The sequence below is a fragment of the Cottoperca gobio genome, chromosome 9, assembly GCF_900634415.1.
Source record: "Cottoperca gobio chromosome 9, fCotGob3.1, whole genome shotgun sequence".
Classification (NCBI taxonomy): Eukaryota; Metazoa; Chordata; class Actinopteri; order Perciformes; family Bovichtidae; genus Cottoperca; species Cottoperca gobio.
The window spans coordinates 6,960,737-6,983,024 of NC_041363.1; the positions used below are offsets into that span (position 1 = coordinate 6,960,737).

The window sequence follows — 22,288 nt, forward strand, 5'->3', positions numbered from 1 at the left end:
TAGACTTTGAATTGGGCTCCAGTCCTTGTTAACGCTCAGCAGATTAGTTTGTCTGGTTATAACTACAGACACTGTGGCCATCACCACATCAAAACTTGCTTTATGTATTGCAATTTATTTTATAGAAAGCTTGCTTTTACCAATGGCCTTCAAGCGGACATGAAAACTGCTTCTGGGCTAGAAAAATATGGCACTAACTCACAACATAAAGTTGCAAACTACAAGATGACAGCTCAGTCTCATTTTATTCTCCAGATCAAACTGTTCTTTGCTGTCGTAACTCTGCAGCAACAATATGGAAAATACTCAAGTGTATTTAGAAAAGTCTTTTTCCCCCTCCTTCCCGCTGATTGAATGAAAAGCCTTTCGTCTGCTGAAACCCACAATACACACGAGACCTTCAGCGTTCATTCTTAAGTCTAGTTTGCTCTCCCGATGCAGGCGCACATTGTAATCAAGACCTTCCTGACTTCTACACGCTGGATGGAAACAGCCAGTTCAAATAAAAAAAGAAACAAAACAACAACAATATGGCATTGAAGCAATTTGTATCCCATAAACTCTGCCGTTATTTAATAAAAAACACATCTACGATCTTCTTCTTTGCTCCATAATGTTTTCTATTTATGGCATTATAGGGTCTGCATGTTGTTCCCTAAAGGTAGGGCGACTGATGTGTGTTAGAAACATTTGTGTTATATTTGTTTAAATACTCTTTACATCCCGACAGCAATCAATAAATCAAATGCTCTCACAAAATAAAAAAATAAAAATCTCGTATCTGTGGCTGTAATAAATCGACCTGCCTGTCTATCTATCCGTCTACCTGTCTGTCTGCCTACCTGTCTGCCTGCTATACCTGCCTACCCACCACTCTTGCTGGCTTCTCCAATGTGACCGACCCAAGCTTTAGGTAATTAGTATTAATTAATTTAAAAATTCCGATTTAGATAAATAATACAAAATGTAATCAACACATATCATGCATCATGTATTATTATAGGTTAAGAGCAAACTGTATTCATCCCTTGATGATATTCACAAGCTCCCCAGCTGTATTTATAGCAAAACAAAAAGAAAACAAATGTGATCATAAAGCTGCAACATTAAAGAGATGAACACATTAATGCATCAATGAAATGGTGCATTGTGCACAACGCGTAACTTTGGGTACTTTAAGTACATTTTGATAATACTTCACTTCAGTAAACTGTTGAATACAGGACTTTTACTTGTAGCAGTGTATTTTAACTAAATATAAGTACTCAGGTAATCAGCCTTTATTCCGTTACTAAAGAGGGGATGCAAATGATTTATTAAAAAACAATCTGGATTATTGCTGCAAAAGAGTCTGCAACAAACAGTATTCTTTTTTTTTATTTGGCTGCAGTTTATTATGTCATTTAGGCCAACTACATTGCATAAAACAGCCTTACTGGTCTGTGTCCGGACGTCTGATGAAGGCGTGTGAAAGGACTCCAGGTGGGTCACATGTGAAACCTTCTCTCTGTCTCTCTCCGCTCGAGCTGGACGCGCTAGGACCGCGGGGACCAGAGCGCGCAGACGCAGACGGAATGGGCGCACTTGGGGTAGTAACTAAGTGAGTTTGAGTGTGACAGAGGCAAGCGGGGCAAAACCGCTAGATTTTGGGAATCACACAGGAGCCGATCAAGACCAGCTCACTTCTTGTCCGAACTAACAGTGTGTTCGTTGTTTAAAGTTTCTTTTGAGAGAGTTCTACACGGAGACCTTCGGGATCGGGGAAAACACTGAAGAAAACTTTTAAAAGCGGCGAAACAACTGACAAAAGAAAGTTTGTGGATATACTTTTTTCTTTATTTCTTCATACAGATGATCTGGATGTGACTGCACATTCGTGAATCCCATCAACCCCTGGATTATTTTTTAGAGGCGGAGATAACTGTAATCTGGGCACTCCCAAAGGGATGTGAAACCCTCAAGGTAATTAATACAACCACCAACTTTTAAAATCAGAATACTGCGTCTGTTTGTAAGAGTTGAAAACGTCTGGATGGACTCACGCATCCCTTGAATGTATCTACCAGTTGGACCAATTCGGAGCTGTGCGCCCGGGCTGCCATGACATAACGGGACACTCTTGGAAAAAAGGGTGCAGAATATTTCTGAAGTGACCGGATGATGCGTGTCCATTGTTGGGCGGAGGAATTCTAAATTTAGCATTCATTCAAGACTTAATTCAAGATCATATAGTGTCCTGTTGCCCTCCTTACACCCCCTGAAGGCTTCATGGTGGAGATATGGGATGACTGGAGGCGGGGGTGCAGCTGAGGTGAGATCCAGCCGAAGGACAATGTTTGCGCCCGGCGTTGGCATCCCTCTGCTGCCGGGGCGTCTGGTACTGATGCTGCTCCTGCTGTCCGTCTCCGAGCCGAGGCTCTCCCAGGCTTGTCCCGGGCTGCTCGCCTCCAACAGTGGCTGCAGCTGCGCGGAGGAGCGGTCCAAAGCGCACGGCGTCCAGGCTGTGGGGAGACGGGTGAGCTGCAGCAAAGAGGAGCTGACTGAACCTCCGGATGCCAGCCTGCTGCCCAACAGGACCGTCACTCTGTGAGTTGGAACAATCTGACAAGTTTACTAAATTAAAGCTGTATTACTTTATTATGATCACCCTGCTGTGGCCTGTACTGCCACAGTGTGTTGCACATGGTGACCTTACATTATGGTGTCATGTATGTCCTCTGGTATGACAACAGTATTCCTTTAAAACATCCCATAAAGATTTTCACAAGAACATTTATTAACCAATCATGCTCCATTTTAAGCTGCATTAACCTTTTTCTTAGTTACAGTAAGTGTAAGCTTTAATTGACTGAGGTTCCACGGTGTTGACATGTTATATCATAGGATATATCTGTTTGCGTATTTTACATGGTGCATATAAAAATTTGACAAGTGAGGGTACAGTGTTCTGATCAAGCCCACACACCCATGTGAACCCATGACCTTAGGTTTGACTGTACTGAGGACTTGCTGCAGTAATAGGGCTTGTTAGGTCAGAAGTTTACATCTTGATCTAATTTAACTCTGTAGTGGAGTGCTTAGCGTCGCCTCTCTGTGAAGCATTACGAAGATCAGTGAGAGGGAAGGCTGACTGTAGCCATCATCCGGCCCTGCCTCTTTGACACAACTCTGTCACTTTAAATTTGACTCTGACCCAGCCAGGCAGCTCCAGCTCTGCTCACTCTTTCACCCTCCTCCCCCACCACCACCACCACCACCCTGTGCACATGGTCCAGCTGACTTGGCCTTGCAAAACTAAAATAAACAGAAACACATTTTTGAGTGTTTTTTATCAGATGAGTGCTTTACTGGTGGGTTGGCTCCTACTTTTAATACCGTAACACCCTGTCTCACAACCGCCTTCTGGTGAGGAAAGAAAACAGCAAAACTATTTGGTGAGAAATGGACAGCAATGATCCTGGGCCATTTTAGTGTGATATTTTAAATTACTTTTACTTGTTTTTGGACAAAGCTTGAAAGGGGCCACATCAAGGGCCCACACATGTTATCTTTCATGACGGATGGACTATCAATCTATCAGTGACACATTTTGTAGGTGGTGTTTTTTGTTCACTTTCTTCACAGCTGCTCAGACTGTTCTGAAGTTGTTGCACGTTCCCACAGGATGTAACTGTCTCTGTACTCTGACCCAGTGGGAGAAATGTTAGCTGCACATGGGTACAGTAAAAAAAAACATGTTCAACTGCCCCACAGCAGAGAGCACATGAGGTAAAGTAAGGGGATTTATGCCCAAGGAGAGCTAAACCCAGCCAGCAATCCAGTTATAGGGCCTCATGTTTCTTGCTTAATAAAGGCAGAATAAACATCTGGAGAGCACATTGCTGGAAACCATAGGGGGGGGGGGGGGGGGGGGGAGAGAGGCTAGGGTGGCAGTGGTCGAGGTGATTGAAGATAATCTTCCATCCCCGACATCTACTAATTTTGGTTGAGTTGTTTTTGCACAGATGTTTAGCATTCTGATACACTTTTACGAGGCCGTGTACGAGCAGCAAACAATTTCGCTCACGATCCGCCGCCATTTTACCTTTACCTTTCCCCGGGAACTCCTGGTGTCTGGAAAGTTAATTTTCCTGAAGATGTGGAGTTCCTCAAGCACCCATGCTCCCATCGTTGCTCATGACATTAGCTCCAGATGTGGAATGTGAGAAGTTGTGTTGATTTTCGTGTTATTCCCGACATTCCTCAGTCCGTTTAGAGACCGTAGACAGTATCCCAGGTGCAGCAGGGGAGCTTTCCGTGTGCCCTACACCACCTCAGTCCCTCCCCACATCGGACGGCCTGACAGCCAGCATCGCTGCCCTCTCTCTTGGGGCAGCCTGGAGGAATGCTCTCCTCCATGCTGAGCAGGCAAAGGCTGGAGGACACCAGGCCCAGGGCTTCCGGGGCCGGCTGCTACGTGTAATGCACAACAGCTGGCCCCTGTGAACATTCCAGCTGAGGCCCCTCAGCCTCATGGGAAATCCCAACGGGGATTTGTTTATTAAAACTATTAGTTGGCTGTTTGTTGTTCCTGACAGCCATAAAGGAGCAACCAGTCGCCCTAATATTATCACCTTCCCTTTCGGCTCCTCAATTCCTCTGCTGCACTTTGATTACATTACTGCATCTCAGATTATACACCGCATCATTTCTATAAACTCTCTCTTATCACTAGTTTAATGATACATCCTGCTATTCTCAGCCTTCCCGCCATGAGCTCTAGTCTTCTTGTCCCTCTTTCCCTCTTTTTCTTTATCTCCAGCTCCCCATTTCTCTCCCCTTCCCACCCCCTCTATCATGAGTTCATCCACACACAGTAACTCTCAACCTAAATATTTAGTCGTCTTGGTAGGAAACTGCCATGTCCAAACTCCTTCCAGATGTGAGTCTGCGCAGGCTTGTGTTTAGGCCTAATTATGCACGGCTGCAAAGGAGCCGGAGCACTGGGAGAGGAAGAGGAGCGGAAGAGTAGAGAGGGGGAAATAGATAAGAGTGTGAAAGCGAAAAGTGCCGTTGTTCAGGGGGCAAGTAGGAATAAATGATGGAAGTTGAAAGGAGGCTGAAGTGAAGGAGAAAATTGAGCATGAGGAGTAGAAAGAAGGGGTAAGAGGGAACCAAGAAGGGAACAAAGAAAGAGAGCAGAGCAAGAGAGAGGATGGAGGAGGGAGAGCTTGGCAGGCGGTTCAGAGGGATGTGCCCCTGGAGACTGAAAACTCCCCAGCCCCTGACTAACAGATCTTCGACACTGGGGTGAGAGGGAGGAGGAGGAGGCATGTAGCGGCATAGCTTCACTTCCAAAGCATTGCTCCATGTCTCTATTATTATTAGCCATTTCTGTGCGAAAGAGGAACTTTTGTTATTTTGGTAAAGAAAAAAAAAGGGTACATATTATACATATTCAGCCTATAGCCCCAAAACACACGGGGCAATATTTCTTTCTCAGCGCTGTGTGGTGGCAGCTGTGTTTTAATGGATAACAGACAAATGAATGTACAGTGGCAGGCAAAGTGTGAATGCGCTGGTGTCTCATAGCTTGTGGTTTTTGCCCACGGCCATAACCGTGCTCCTCCCTTTGGTGTATTTTGTTGTCATCGTTGTCAGTGACTGATGGCTTTGGTTCAGTGGATGCAAGCCTGAATGCGTGGGCACGGATGCTCAGGGTGGGGGGTCAGCATGCCCGTCCTTAGGCCTGATGCTCCCTCACCCAGGACAGCTGCAATGCAAGACAGTTGCTCCCTGCACGGTTGCACTTGGTGTCAATGTTGCCGGCTGGTAGTCAGCGGTTCAAGTTAAAAATATTACTGCCCTCGTTGGAATATTTTTACATTACATTATATAGTAAGGGTCATCGTTGTAAAAGTTCTACTTTATCCTGATGTTAGTGTTCGCCTTCTCTTTAAAGCAGTACTTAATACGCTTGATTGCTTTCTTGCTGAGAGTCAGAGTTCATCTCACTCTCAGCAAGAAAGCAAAATGTCAAATTATTCCATGAGCATGTTTGATGAGGTTATTTTTGAGCCTCAAGAAAGCTGTTTTATGTTTTCTGCAACTACTGCTTTGAATAATCTACAGAGGGATCTTAAACTTTATAATAACCCTGAGCAAGTTTAAAACTATGATGAAATCTATTTATCCAGAATGTTGGATAATCTTTTTATGTTACACAAATCTTTGCGCTTTTATGTTTATTGTTGAAACTCTGTGTTGCTGCTATTCTTGGCCAGGTCTCCCCTGCAAAGGAGATCTTTGATCTAAGGCCAAATAAAGAAAGAAATAATCTTAACCCCCCCATTTGTCAGTTCTTTCTGTATTAATTTAAGGCTCCATATAACCGACCACCTCGCAGTCTGTTACCGTTTACTGCATTTGATGAGTGTTCTGTTCCTCTCTTCACTCAAAGTCAACTCACCTCATCGGTATCATCGATTGGCTACAGTTTGAAGCTGCGTCCTCTTTAATCACCGTTTTATTTGCTGAGTCACATCTTCGGCCTCTTACTTGTGGCCCACGTGCGGACGGATCGCAAAGGGCCAGCAGATGTGTCGTGTTGGCTCTGTGAGTCAGTATGTGTTGAGAGTATGTCGATGAAACTTCCTAAACAGACATCTTATCGGTGGGGAGAATTCCAATAGAGCGCGTTGGACCCCAGGCATTCCTGCAGCAATAGGGTTTATTTATGTGGGGAAAGGTGTTGAGAGGAGGGGGAGTGGGCTCTGCTCCTCACATGTTAGGTGGGGCAGTGGTCAGCAATAAATCAAAAAAGCAAACAAAGGCCCGACACTAGATACTCGGAGCTTCATTCCCAGCTGCAGCACCTGCCGATGCCACACAAGCTTATGTTTTACTGTGCCCTCGGAGGTCAAGGGAACATGACCGGAGTGGGACATCTCCACAGTGGGACACGTCCTGTGTTGTACTGTAGCTGCCCGCCCATTTGAACGATGAATGCTTATTTCACTTATCACCTCGTCGTGTTTGTTGATTAAAAGACTGCAATATTTCAAAACCTGGCAAAAACAGAGAGATGTGTTGTCATAGTAATCTCATACCCCCAGGAGGCTTTTTGTTATTTTAGTTTTTCCTTTCTCGCCGCTCTCTTCTTATCTTACTCTAAAAATGCCTGACTTTGACTTTTCTTTGCCAGCGCTGACTTCCCTCTCTCTGCGTCTGACCACAGCGGCCCCCAAAGTTCCTGCTCTGGGTCGACAACGCACAGACGGAGATAATGGGTGTCTACAGTGGGAATGCCTGTGGCCTCAGTGTGTGTGTGTGTGTGTGTGTGTGTGTGTGTGTGTGTGTGTGTGTGTGTGTGTGTGTGTGTGTGTGTGTGTGTGTGTGTGTGTGTGTGTGTGTGTGTGCGCGTGTGCGTGTGTGTGTGTGTGTGTGTTAGTGTTTCTGATATTGAGTAACAATCCATGAGAATAGTGCGGTCATCCACTGGATTTCAAGAACTCACTAATGTAATCTGATTACTCTTGGGTAAACAGATTTACACCAAGTATTCACCTTCAGTAATATATCTTTATATATCAATATGAATTATACAACTTTTCTTGCGGAGAGTCACAGGATGGTAGAGAAGCATAACAGCAGAGAAACAACAATAGGAAGCACGGACTGAACCTTTAACCCACAAAGGTTTCAGGTTTATAAGAAATGTTTGCTAAAGGCAGCTCAAACTGAGGGAACAACGGTATTTTTGAATACTGTCCATGTAGGATAAGTTATTTGCTTTATTACAAAAGTAAATGGGATTTTGAAAGAGTTTTGGAACAGAAGTGTTGGTTCTACTGGTTTGATTTATTTGCTTTTTTTTTTGTTAGCTGAGAAGATGAATATAACTCTTATACTTGTTAGAAGACTGAGCCAGGAGCCAGTTAGCTTAGCTTAGCATAAAGACAGTGGGAAACAGATGGCCTGGCTCGCTGCAGAGGTAACTCCAAATGAAACCACAACGTATTGTTTTTACATTTTTAAGTTTTTACATTTTAGTCTGTGTTATTAAACCAGATACAACATGTTAGAGTATATTTTAGAGGTGCTGGTAGATCTTCTGCAAGATACTGAACCCCCGTGTGTGTGTGTGTGTGTGTGTGTGTGTGTGTGTGTGTGTGTGTGTGTGTGTGTGTGTGTGTGTGTGTGAATGGTTATCACTACTGACAAGCTGATGTGCACCTTGTATGATAGCCTCTGTGTGAATGCTGACTGCAATATAAAAGCAGTCCATAGCCCGCCTTTGTTGAGTTAAGCTTTCTTTAGACGTCGATGGATAGAAAGGAACTTTTCTTGCAAACATTTTTATCTACCAGCCAGTGTCACATTGGCTTAAAGGGACAGATAAATGAATGCAAGGTACTCACATATCCAATCGTAGTTCTTAGATTATCAATATATATTGTGGCTACTATTCTTAACTATCTGATTGCATGTAAACCAACCAAGAACAAATCATCTTTGTCATTTCTCTATCCTCACTCATAACCATTTTAATGTTGAGTATGCTATTACTGTCACATTACACCACAAGCTATTACAAATCTGTCACTACAGTTCTTTTATCCACGGCTCCTTCTGTAAATATCAGCAGCAATCAAAGGGACAGAGCCCGTTGTGAAATAAAGCAATAAACTTTTATTAAATATGTATTGATGGGGTCAACCACTGTTTAAAGATATACAATGAATTATTCCTTTCGCTGAAATCAAGTCAATCTTTGGAAAGCATGTTGGTCTACCATTGTTGTTTTTTTTACACAACACATGCCTTATGGTTGTTTATTAAATTCTGCTAGATTCTGGTGTCAAAACGGGTTGATGTACAGTAATGAGGACTAATTGTGATTCTCAAAACACCGCGGTCACACACACAGAGAGAAAAGAAAAACTACAAACACAACTTTCTCACAGATGCCTGTAAAGACACCGTGAGAGTATCTGGGGCAGAAAGATTGCAGCTCTTTGTAGAATCAGCCTGATTTCCCAGCAGTCTTTGCTCAGGAGCGGAGAACACAGGCTGGTTATAGACAGAACAATGAGACAATGTTAGCCAGGCATACACCACATTCCACTCACTGTCTGAAAAGGCTAAATTCACTAAATTGCCTCATTAAATGTGTAAAAACACTTTAGACAGTGATTAAACTGACTATTGTGTTCCTGCTCTGCAGCCATAAACTTTCCAATTAGTTTTTTCTTGACTTGTCTTTGACTCTAAATATTGCAATAATTTATTGCAGCATTTACAGTAAGGCGGCGATATTTCCACTCATGCTCTCTGGTTGTTAATATTCATAGCAGCTACTTTAGTCAACCGGTTGTCCAGCTTTAGTAAACTGTGTATAGACGGCACAAGAAACACACCTTACGGACGGTTCCTGTTAGCACAATTCTATGAGTTGTCCAATAAGACTAACTCCGAGTGGGGGACCTTCCTCTCTTTTAGTGTGTGTTTTGTGTTTTTGCCTGTGCACACACACACACATATGGGAAGGGCGTGCATGGCCGCAGCTCTCAAAATAGTCTACAGTCCTCCCCACTCTAATTAGAGACATTTCAAAAACCCTGATTTTAATTTTAGACTAGTAGCTTTTGGACCACTTACGCACACACACATACACACATTGAGTTAAACATACACACTTAATGTATAAATAAATCTGATAGGTCACACACTTGTGCATCTAAATCTGCACACACACACACACACACACACACACACACACACACACACACACACACACACACACATATAGCCACAAACCACAAAGCCTTACTCCCTGGCCCAGCCTGCTAACCCAAGCACAATGCAGTATACTCTATAATAAGTGGTTGCACATATCAAATGCACAAGCTCCCTCCCCATATCCAGCCTCAAGGCAGGAAAGTATTATAATAAAGCAAAGTAATGCAAGATTCTCCACATAATATAAATCATCAATCTCATTTATTTGTCGCTTTAACGTACACGACAACAATCTGTTCCAGCCCTTAATGTGGCTTCTCTCGCCCTCCTCTCCGTGTTTGATGACTCAAAAACATTGAAGATTAAATTTACTCAATCGGGATCCGCGAAATGATTTCACAAAAAAATATTTTGCGTCCAATTACATGGATGCTCCTTTCCATGACAGGCGGTAAATGGGGCTTGTAGCTTGGCAGCGTTCCGTGGTGGCTGCTACAAGCCCTCTGGTGGGTCGGGCACAATGGGCACATTCACATCTTGACATGCATTTGCTACCAAAGTGCCTGTTGTGCTCGAGGGCATTTAGTCTCTCTGTTGCACTCAGTGCTGTGACTCTCTGAGGACAGGCTCAGAGTGCAAGGGGCTCCCGGGACCGCTGGTTTAGGTGGCTCTCCGTCTTTTTTTTACAACGAAAGGGTTAAGCTATTTGGATGGACCCAAGCGCTGAATAGTGCAGCGCAGTCTGGAGTTCTCTTATAAAGTACTTATTGTAACAAAGATGACACGGCCACCTCCCGGTCTGAGAGATTTCTCTGCTTATGTTCTCTTTCATGCCTCCTCCCTCCACCTTCCTCTTCGTGTCTCTGCAAAAGTGTCCATTAGCAAGAGAGGGACTGAAAGTATATGGTTGGGTTCAACTGATGGAGGCTTTTGAAGCCTGTCACACATAATCTGTCAACAATCATGAATCACTGAACAATGAATTGGATCTTTTTCATACCGTAAAATGAATTATGATCTAATGTATCATGTCATGCACAGCCAGAACAGTAGCACATCTATAACGTTACAATCCAAACATAATAAAACCATCTGCTCTATATTCATTATATTGGGGTTGGTTGACACATACTGGCCAATATGACATTTTTACAGTTTTATTTTTTTCCACAGCTCGCTTCTGAAATGACAATTTACTTTCCCAGAACTATAAACACTAGAAAGCCACACTGAGTCCGGCCAAACCTCAGACATCGGAGACAAAATTAAACACTTTACCCAAAACATGTTATCTTGCATCGAAATTTAACTGCAGATTACTTTTTGCTTTTGGATTACAGAGAACAACAACAATCTTTTAACAATTCCAAACAACCTGAAATACAAATTATGTAAGAGACTGAGATATGAATGAGTTTTTTTCCATCATTGTCCATGTTGTTTACGCAGTCCACCATTTATCAAAAACAAAAACACATGTTGTGAAGTTCTTTAAAGCTGATAACAGGCAACAGCATTAGCAGTGAAACGTATCGAGACACTGTCCAACACAGTTCAAGTTAAGTTAAACAGGATGCTTCCTGTATAAAAACATGACTTTGTCTGTGTGTTATGTGTTGTTGGCTTTCGAAACAATAAACCCTTTTCACAGAACGCATTTGGACATATCACAGTAGCAGAAGAACAAATATAAATCATGAAATCAACGATGGCTGAATTCCTTTTAGCTGTTTCCGTTTCAGGCTCCTGGTATTGTGCACGATACCTCACTGTCACACGTCCCATTCATAGTCTGTAAGCCTGTAATAAAAGGTATGCACCGTATAAACAAACCTACTGCACGCACCACACACACACATACACTCACACACACATCCTGTGACATGTCATGACCCAGAATTCTCGGCCGCTAATGAAGGTCCACACTAATTACTGCTGCAAGTCTGTCGCCACAGGAGCCCCCACTCAGCACGGGGTTGTGTGTGAGTGTTAGACTACCGTCTATCATTGAAATCTCAAGAAGTTGCATACAATGGATCTCTTAACTCAACGTAAACACACTTTATATTGCAGGCTACATTAATATGTTCATTATAAAGCCGGCTTACCTCTAGACTTGTCAAATATATGTATATTACATATGATGTGTATTTGAACCCAAACCATATTCTTATTTATACAATTTGATTCTGTCATATGTGACAGTTTATGCTTAGCTTAGCTTAGTTTAGCACGGGACAGGACTGGAAACAGGGGGAAACACCTGGTAACAAAATCCTCCCACCAGCACCTCAGCACCTTTGTACTTTACATGTCGTAACTTTCATTTTATGGCGAGCTCTGCGCAAGACTTCTATTTCTTGGCCGGGGATAAAGTGATTAGTGTACTGTAAGGTATTGTTTCTAACTCTCAGCAGAAAGTGAACAAACATATTTTAACTCTTTTAACTCAAACAATGTTGATAATGTATTATATATTACGCAACACAGGTATGATCTTATTTTCCCTTCTCACTGACGTGCCATCAGCTGAAAACTGACTCTGAACTGAAGCTCTTTGATCGAGGCAGCTCCGTGTCTGTGAGGTTAAACTGTAGTGTAATGTCGTAATGGCTTTTGATCTATTAGACCTGGCACTTGGATGGAGTGAGCGACCTCGGAAAACCTGGTAACAGCCAGATTAATACTCTTTTTAATCCATTTTTTTGGTTCAACCACAATATTTTGTTGATCCACTACGTCTGTCCTCATTACTCCGAGTGCAATGTGTGTGTGATGTGTATATAAAGAGAAATGCTGCCATGTTCACTTAGTTCTCTGTGAACAGCCAATATACTTGAAATGCAACTCTGGCAAGCAGCACGCTGATCAAATGGAAAGCAAAGAGGGAAACTGCAGTAAAAAGCGCTGATGGTTTTGTATAGAATGTTCTCGGCTGTAACATACACAAATTAAAGTGTTAAAGAAATGCTGTGCTGTTAGTGTAAAAGTGGATAATCGCATTGCAGAATTTAATTACCTCCAAGGAAAATTCCCTCAAGGCTAAATAATTTTCTGTTTTTATTTATATGAACTTAAACACTGCTGTGACACACACCAGCATGTGCATTATCAAGTCAGCATGCTAATTAAAGTGGGCATAATTCAATAATGACGCTCTGAGACTCTCATTGAAAATCACTCTCATTATCTGGCTCCCATTGGTCTCCGAATTGGGAATGGATTTATGGCACGTTACCAATCTCTTTCAAGGGTTCTTGTCTTTCACCTCGCGTGTGGTCCTTCAGGGTTAGAGACCTTTCCAAAGTTAAATGATGTTTACACAGTGGCACGTCGGGTTGTTTTGACTTTCTTTATAGCGCTGAACCTGCGTCTCTGTTGGCCTTGGAGCGCTTGATTAACGCTCGAGGCTGGGACATGAGCTGGAGTGTATAATCAGCGCTCTTCATCTTCATCAGTGACCAACATGCAGCAGCTCCAGGTGTTTCTGTTTGGTCATGCTACAGAAATGCTCTGCATTCAAATTGAAAGAAAGCATAACTATCAATAAAAAGAGTGATACATAGGTAATGAGAGCAGGCAGCTCAGCCTGCAGATGCATTTATATTAAATATAAATCTCTCCTTAAGACTCGTATTCTGTTTGTGGTTTGCTGTAGAGGCCTGCAGCTACATACAGCTCACTGTCCAGCATGCCAGAATATTTAGAAGGCAACAGATGCCAATTGGAATCAGCACTTTTTACTCAAATGCATCTTATTCATGTCCTGGACTAAAGGCCAAACCAGGATGGAGCATTTCCTGTATGCTTCCCACTAAAACAAACAACAACAACAGATGTAACTGTTGTCTAGTAGACGCGGTGAAAGTGTAAAGTTTGGGGTTGCAGCATTCTTGCTGTGGTTAAGAAAGCACGGTGTTTCTTCACTGTCCCTCTGCACCGGGTTGCGATGTGGAGCGCTTGAAAAGCTGCCCTCTGCGTTGGGGCCGTACACCGCACATGAAGCCTTCCCAGTTCCACCACAGAGATGATTCCTCAGTGAAATGACTGGTTGACAATGATCCCAAACCAAAAGCAGCTGTAAGAAGCATGCTGCTTTTGACAGACAGTTACAGTTCACAACACACACAGGTACACTTCTCCCCAGACCTGAGGCAGCATGCTGCAGCGAGACTGTTAGGAGTCAGGGGGAAGGTCGGAAGTAAATCAGGGAGTAAATGCGATTTGCGACACGCTGTCATGCCCCTGTGTGGCCCTCAAAGGCTTTGTGGGTTTAGGAAGCAAATTGAGCAAAAACAACAAAGTGAGTGGCACGGTGCAGGGAGGAGCTGCTGTGGTTTACGAGACAAGACTCTTTGTATGGGTTTGACTTTTTCACACTCTGTCACGCATCAAGAAAAACATGAGCTAACACTGAACTATGGCACTTGATACTGACACACCAAGCGTATTAGTGGCCGTCATACTTTTTATTTAATAAATAATGAATTGAAATGACCTTAAAAGACATTTCTTACAATTTGTTTCTGTAAATCCACATTAATATTTAAAGTTTGCCTCGCAGCATATTTGTTTGGATAGATATGTGGCAACAGGGGATCTTTCATTGGATATACAGTATGTCATGTTCAAAGAAAATTGCATTATTCCATAGTTTCATTTTTTCTGGTAAAACACAATCTAACATTTCTAAAGAATGATATATATAAATGATAAATGATCCCTTCATGGTACCAGATTACCTGCAGTTGTGTTTCTATTTCTCTCCCAATCATTGCCTTCCTACAGAGACCATTATTTATTCAGAAATGGAATAAAGTCAAATAATCATGTAAAGAGGTAATTAAAAATATGAAATGTACACGGTTTGTACACCGCATAGCCTTCCTTGAGCACAGGGTAACTTTCTAGGGACACTTTATAACATAATACTAGAAGGCCTTTGTGTATCGGTCTTGAAATGAATGGGTTCTCCCTTGCTTCACCCCTCCACTAAGTTTCATGAATAGCGGGCCAGTAGTTTTACTGCGATCTGATAAACAGAAAAACAAACAAACCAACCAAACTAAAAACATTACCTCCTCGGCTCAGTAATAATGGATTCGTATGTGTTTGTAGGCAGTATATAACACAGCATCACGTGAATTGAAGTGGTGATAAATATGTGATTTCCACGTCTACTGTGGTTTGACTGACCCTGTTTAACCCCCTCGACTATGAGTAACCACACAAGGGAAGAGCTTGTGTCTGTGCTTCTGTTTGACCTGGCTCTTTTCATATGACCCCCTTGCTTTTTGATCTTCATGTAAATGAATTAGATGAAATGGGTAAATTGGATCCTGGAGCCTGACATGTGGCCCTGGTTTTTTATTTTTTTAGATGGATTCAATTAGCTCGACTGATTTCTCAGAGGCCTTTGTGGTCTGAAAGGGTTAAGTGAATGATATATACCACTCATAGTCTGGACTGAGTTATCACACTGTTGTGCCATGTACCAAACCATTTATGGCTCCTGAAAGCAGATTAACTCAATCTGCCATCTGATCTGTAGGTAAGAGCTGGTGTACAGTACGGCCTCAGAGAAGACGTCTCCAAGTAGCGTGGGCTTCTGTGATTAAAAAGCTCCTCCTCTTCTATGTTTGTAAAGCTCTGTTAACATTCAAATACTCCGGTGATGAAGTGATGCACTCTTATATTCCTCAGCTGTCACCTGCCTCCGGACACTGCTCCATCTGTCTGATGGCTGTCCGGGAAGTGCTCTCTCTTCAACCCCTGACCTCCTAAACCGGGTTCTGAATAAACAGCTAATTGGCTGGGTTTCCTGTTTAGCCTGATGGGAACGCCGACTATTTCTGTCTGTTTACAGAGTTCTGCCTCTCTCTCTCTTTCTCAGAGTTGTACTCTCTGTATTGTTTATGAAAGAACAATGTCCCTTCACGACATCTGCGCTCCAAACATCAGGCGTTGGGGATTATACAGTAGTGTCCAGCCTCTGCAACTCCCCTTGGTTCTTGGAAATATGCCTCGTTTGTTGTCTGTGGGAGGGTTTCAGTTAGCTCATTTTATGGTCTTTGTTTATTTGTGAAAGTCCGCTTTCAAGTCATGGTGTACAGAGTAGCAAGTAAATTGAAATACTGTGTGTTGAAATGCCTTAATTTGAGACAAATGACAGGTTTTGTGATAGGAATGTGAATATTATCTGCATGGACACAACGGACAAATAAACACATCTGTTTAGGCTTTAAGAAGGAAACTTTGCAAATCATATAATAATCATGTATTTATTTCTCCTCCTGTAGAAAAAGCTTTGAATTGATATCAGCACGCTAAAGATTTCTTGCACACATGTGTGCATTCAAACACACCATAACCAAACAAGTTCACTGCTTGCTGACTAATAGTTTTTTTCTGCATAATAAGCTTTAGTCCAAAAGGAGCTATCTGAATCTAAAGTGTCTGTGTTGAATTAAATGGCGTGCTTCTCTTCCAGATGTGACTTTCTCCTCTCCTATCTGTATTGAATTATTCAGGCAGTTCCGGATCTTCTGTAGTTTTCATCTCGGGCTTGCATCCAGTTATAGTAGAGATACTGTGCCCAAAGTCAAGTAGTTAAGGTCCAGGAGTCATAGGTTCAAATACAGGCTACAACGCAAGAGGACTAACTCGGCTCGTGTCTAAAAAAACACTCTAAAAGAAGTCTTGAGTTAATAAAGAAGGATTTATTTCAACAAGTCAGTGTGGATTTGTGAACATGGCATGTTTTTAATTTTGTTTCTAAAGTTAGAAGTAATGCTGTCAGTTTCTGAGGCTTAATGTTTGGAAACGAAGTTCTGGAAAGTAATTTAATTGATGCACATGTTCACTGCTAAACCTAAAATGAAGATGATTTTTGTTTAAGTAAAACAATCAGAGTGGCTCGGCTAGTGTGTAGTCATTATCAGTGGAGCAGCTCTCGTCTCTTGATTGCAGCCCCGTTTAAAAATACATTACTGGGGTCTCTTATTTTAGTAGATAGTTGTCGGAAGATATTGACGTAGGTGTCCAGGATAACTGGAGCAGAAAATGAAAACATTTTTCCCTGTTGGATTTCCTTTGTTCTTTCTGTCATCAAATCATCCTGGTGTTGTGGCTGTCAGTAAAACTGAAATAAAGAAGTAAGTCAGACCAGTTTGTCCCTGCACACCAAGACTGGGCGATTAAATCTGGTCATTAAGTGAGCTGGAAGGTGCAGAGCTGAAGGCGGTGTTTTTATTGATGTGGCAGGAAACAGGGGGGTGGGGGGCTGACGGCTGCTGCTGAATCTGTAAATCTCACAGACTGTTCACAGTCCGCTCCCACTTTTAAAGGCGCTCACACAGCTCCACTCTCTCGATTAAGAACACACTTAATGTTGCCAACAGCCCGTTAAGCATCATGCGGTAGAGGCGAAGATGATGTGAAACTGAAGGGTGTGTTAATGATGGCGGGCTGTCGCCAGAGCAGGGCCCCTTCTGTACCCTGAGCTCTCGCCGAGGGCACGTGGGCAGGTCTGTGGATCCACAGGGACGGTGGTGAAAACATTGTTCATGTACAACACATCTGCAATAGCGAAGAAGATCTTGGGCTTGGTTGAATATTGTAAAAGTCGACTTGAAGCCGTAGACAGGATACAATGACTTTTCCAATATTTAAGCAAAACCACAATTTTTCCACAACCTCTCCAAGTGCTTTAGTGGCTTAAAGTTAACAACACATGGGAAGTACAATGCAACGTTTAGTGGGCCAATTCTTCCACCCCGACCTCCTCTATTCAACTTCTGTGTACTATAAGAACGTCACACCTCCTGAATTACCAGTGAACGTAATCCGTGCGGCGATAATGTTTTTTATTTGGCAAAGAAAGTCATTTTCCGTAGGATCAGGTCTGTGAACCCTCCACAAGGCTTAAAACACACGGATGGTTGCTGTTTTCTTTACATGCCAGTAATGAAAAGTGTCACCATGCAAACCAAAGAGGCTTGGGAAGTTGTGGAAAGACACGGCATAGGTTGTTAAAAGAGTGACTTAACACCAGGCTGAACATCAGCATCCACAGCCAACAGTGATGTCACAGGGCAGCAAGGTGAGCCGCACTGGAGGTCATCAAAGGCAAGAATTTCAGGGGGTGTTAAGTTACTCTTTACTATATCAGCATGGTTTTTATTATGTGTGCGTGATTATTTTTGTAATCTGTGGACAGAGCCAGGCGAGCTGTTGCCCCCCATGCTTTCAGTCTTTGTGCTAAACTCAGCTAAACACCTGCTGGCTGCAGCTTCATAATCGACCTTCTCATCCAACTCTCAAGCAAGAAAGCGAATGAGGGCATTTCCCAAGTAGACAAACTATTCCTTTAAAAGTCTGGACAAAGTTCTATCCTAAAAATAGTATAGAAGAAATGGACGTAGTCACCATGACCTCACCCATTGGTTTGTGGACCACAGTTTGGAAGCCTTGAGTGTGGCATTTTGGCCGTAGCCATTACAATGAACTTTCATGACCTGAACACACAGTGAAGACGAAAACATGGAGAGCACCCAAACCGGACAATGCTGTGTTAGCGACTTATCAATCACAAGGTAGCCCCGTCCTAAAGCTTTATTGTCTATTTTACTCTAAATGGACCCTAATTTACTAAATGAACATCATGCTGTATTGAAGAAGACTTGACGCATTAGGAAAATGTTTACCGAGGCAATAAATCAAGTGAGAAGTCGGGTCATTTTCTCATAGACTTCTATACAATTGGACTTCATTTTGCAACCAGAGGAGTCGCCGCTTGCTGGATATTAGAGAGAACGCAAGTTAAATGCACTTCTGCATTGGCTTCACTTTTCAGAACCGGAATCTACCGCCTGATCCTAACTGAGTTTGACAACGCCAAGTCCCTCAGGGCAAAGTGATAACTGTAAATATCTATTTTCCATGATCTCAACCCAACTTCCAGTGTGTCCTGTGGACCTCAATCCTCAGGTCTGATAAGAGCCCTATAATCCAAGTCATTCGCCAGTAGGGAAAGGGCTAATTAACATGGCCTGTGCCGCCATTTGTTTGATGTGGATGGACATCCTTTTGATGTAAAAATATATGCGATATGATTATCAAGATTACAGTTTCCATCCTAATCTTGATGTCCTACAACGTCTTTCACATAAATTGGAAACATCTTAAGCTTAATTGCGTGTGACTGCATCACCAAGTGGACATTTCACTTCACAGACCCTCCTCCTCTTGTGACCCCTTCACTGTGTTTTTGGTTAAACCTGAACTCTCCCTTAGCCGTGAAGCTGATGTCAAAGATAGTAACTCAGTATCATATTATATGCTTCAGTTTATTCTCAGTGGGAATATTTCTAACAATGACTAAAATGTCTTTTTTTTACAGGTTACTAAGCCACAACAAAATCCGAGTTCTGCGAAATGGATCCTTCTTTGGACTTTACGCTTTGGAGAAACTGTGAGTAGCCTACTGTTTATCATCCCTTATGAATATTTCACTTCTTCAGATGCTACAATGCCATATTTATTGAGTACATGATACATATATCTTATATGCATCCAGCTGTTATCTTAGCTTGCCTCAGTTCTTTTGTAGAGAAACACAGACAGGATATCAGCGAGATCTGAGCAGCTCCTTGCGTTTCTAACCAATCATGGGCTCCTGTCCAGTAGGGAGGATGATACACTCTGGCTATCACAGAGTTATGTTGAAAAGCTCACATAATTACATTTCAGGCCTTCATTATCAGGTAAGCCCCACTCCACCAGACAAGATAAGGGAGATCTCTGGGAGGAGGTGCGCTTTGGCAGCTTGGCCTGCAGTTCACAGACAGTCTAGTCCTCCTTAGTAGCATCGTAATCTCTCTGAATGGGGTGTGAGACAGGAGATAGACAGGATAATTTCTGAGGAAATATAAATGAATGGCGGGCCGAGTGACTAACAGGAAAAGAGCTGTAGTAGGAACTGTTGCCCAGTATGAGTACAGAGTAGCTCATTGCACTCCCACTCCTTTTAGCCATGCTATCATGATTCTAACGGTCTGTGTGTAGGTTAGTCAGTCAACCACTTGAGTCCAGACTTCAATATCTCAACAACTATTAGATAGATTGCCATGAAATATGGTTCAAACTATTATGGTCCATAGATGATGAACCCTAATTACATTTTTGATCCCCTGACTTTTCCTCTAGCGTGATTTTGGGTTTTTAATGAAGTGTCTTAAGTTAACAACTATCGCATGGATTTATTTTGGTACAGACATTCATGGTCCACAGAAGATGAATTCCAATCCAGATGAATTGTATTTACTGTCTTTGGTGATCTAATGTTTTATATCGTGCTATCATTCTGGTTTATGACTAGTGCTAATTAGCAAATGCTTTCATGCTAAGATGGTAAACATACTTAGCACCAGCATGTTAGCATAGTCTTTAAATCATCATGTCACCATTGCTTGGTGACATTTGACTTGCGCGATTCAAATAACAGGAGATGAGACAGAGAGACATCTGGCAGTGTGCACTGAAGGTTAAATACAGTATGTATGATATGATATTTCTTTTGATCATATTTACAGTCACTGTCAACACTGGCGTTTACTGGTTACAGGGTCCTGGCTCCTTGGATACTGTGTTTCCCACCAGACACAAGGTGTTGTTTTACAGAGCATCCCAGTAAAGCTTTAAAGCGTCCTGGTAGCTAACAACACACATGGATCCGCTTCAGTCTGGATACTGTAGTCTGGCAGACATACTTATTTTGTTGGAGAGGGGGTGGGTATGTTGAAGGGATATTAGTTCCACATGCCACTCAAAGCTGCCACCCATGAAGCTTACAAGCTTCTCCAAAAAATGTTGAAAGAAAGACAAATATGTTAATTTGCTGCAGTTGTTAGCTTGTTAGTATCTACCTGCTGGAGCTCACACCAGACGTGTCAGTTGAGAACAAAAGCCAAATTTGCTGAGATTGCTGTTTTTATGTCTAGCATGTGAACACCATGGGTGAACAGCTCCAAGGCCAAGTTCTCAGGTCTCACCTCAACTGTCTTGAACCAAAGACGCTGATAAAGCTGTTGACAGGAAGACACTACACTGAGACCCTGTGACTAATACTGCTTAGAAGAATAATTAAAAGTAAAGTAAATCCAAAGAAGATCTGTAGCTTGATGTGTTTGATGTAAAACGAGCTGGTGTTGCTTGTTTTTGTAAGTGCGGACAGGGTTCCCTGTAGCGCCGTAGGGTCGGTGGGTCGGGTAACCTGAGCTTATCCACTAACTGGCCCTTGTAGCTGGAGCAGTGATAAAACTAGCAGGGGGCATCAGGGTGGAGCTTTTCTGCAGGCTCATAGCTAAAAGACTTGTGAGAGAGAAACAGAACAGGCAAAACAAACTAGCACACACACATACTTATGCTTTGGGCGTCTGCCGTTGAGGAGAGGACATAACGTAAATCATGCAGGCCTCATTTCAGTCCTCTGCCTCAACCTCGGCTGGCTCTCCGACACACAGCGGTGGAGGTCTGCTCACTCACTCACTGACGTCTTCAACCTTTAATTGAGCCTTGCACAGCTCATAATTATATCTGAGATCATGGTAAAAATTGCTGTCTGATGTGAAAAAGGCCACATTGAAATTCACCGTTGCAGTGATGGAAGGGTTGGAAGAGATGAACACAGAAGTGAGTTTACGGTAAAGCTTTGGATGTGAGTTTTTCTTCACACTGTGAGATCTCAGTTTTGTTTTGACTCTTCAGCCCGCCATCGCTCTTCAGGTCCTCTCATTGTTTCCACTTTTCTTCGTCTACATGTGCTTGTCATTTGGAGCAGTAGTGAACAGTTACTCATATTATGTGGTCAGTGCTGTAATCAAAGGCCAGCCCACTAGGGCTGAGTAAACACACATCAGGGAATTACACTGCATCTCTTCCCCTACGTGACAAGGATAAACACAGTCTGCTCCCTGACTGCTCATGCACACTCTCACTCTCGGCCCATCTCTGTTGTGACTCCAAGTGTGTACTGAAGCTCTGAGTGTGTTTCCTAGTATGGGCACCGTCGCTTACTTGTCCAGCCGTTTCAAATGGGTCTGGTACCTCTCTCAGCAGACGCACACTCACACCCACACACTGACACCAGACATCTATTGAGACTTAAATGCAGACTGATCTGCTGTTGTTAGTTGGAGAATACAGCTCCAGTGCAGGCCACCCTTCTCCAGACCCAGGCCAGACAGTGCAGCAATCTACACAGTTAGCCCTTTCATTGGGACAAACCTCCCCAAAGCCACTATTGCCTTCATAACCTGCCAAACCACCCAAGTGCAGAGGAGCAATTTAGCCTTGTTTGTTTTTACCCTCTTACTGGACTACTGTGTTTTTGTAGCTCTTTTAAATAGGCCTGCCATCCAACAGCTACATTTGGATCTTGGAATATCTCCCTTTTTCCAGTTTGCGGGATGAAACACAAGTTGAATCATACCTGGTCTCTGTGGCAGTGCTTGCTTTATGCAAAATAAGTCACATTCATACCCACCATCAGGCCTTCGATACTGTACCT

At 42.8% G+C, this 22,288-nt stretch overlaps 1 protein-coding gene across 1 annotated transcript in view; it reads left to right on the top strand.

Annotated features, from left to right (window-relative positions):
* Positions 1 to 1,678: 1,678 nt before the first annotated feature.
* adgra2 (adhesion G protein-coupled receptor A2) overlaps positions 1,679 to 22,288 on the top strand; it is a 35,805-nt gene continuing 15,195 nt past the window's right edge. The window contains 2 exon segments of the mRNA XM_029440787.1: positions 1,679 to 2,586; positions 19,121 to 19,192. Of these exon segments, the coding sequence (XP_029296647.1) occupies positions 2,285 to 2,586; positions 19,121 to 19,192 (374 nt within the window). The 5' untranslated portion in view covers positions 1,679 to 2,284.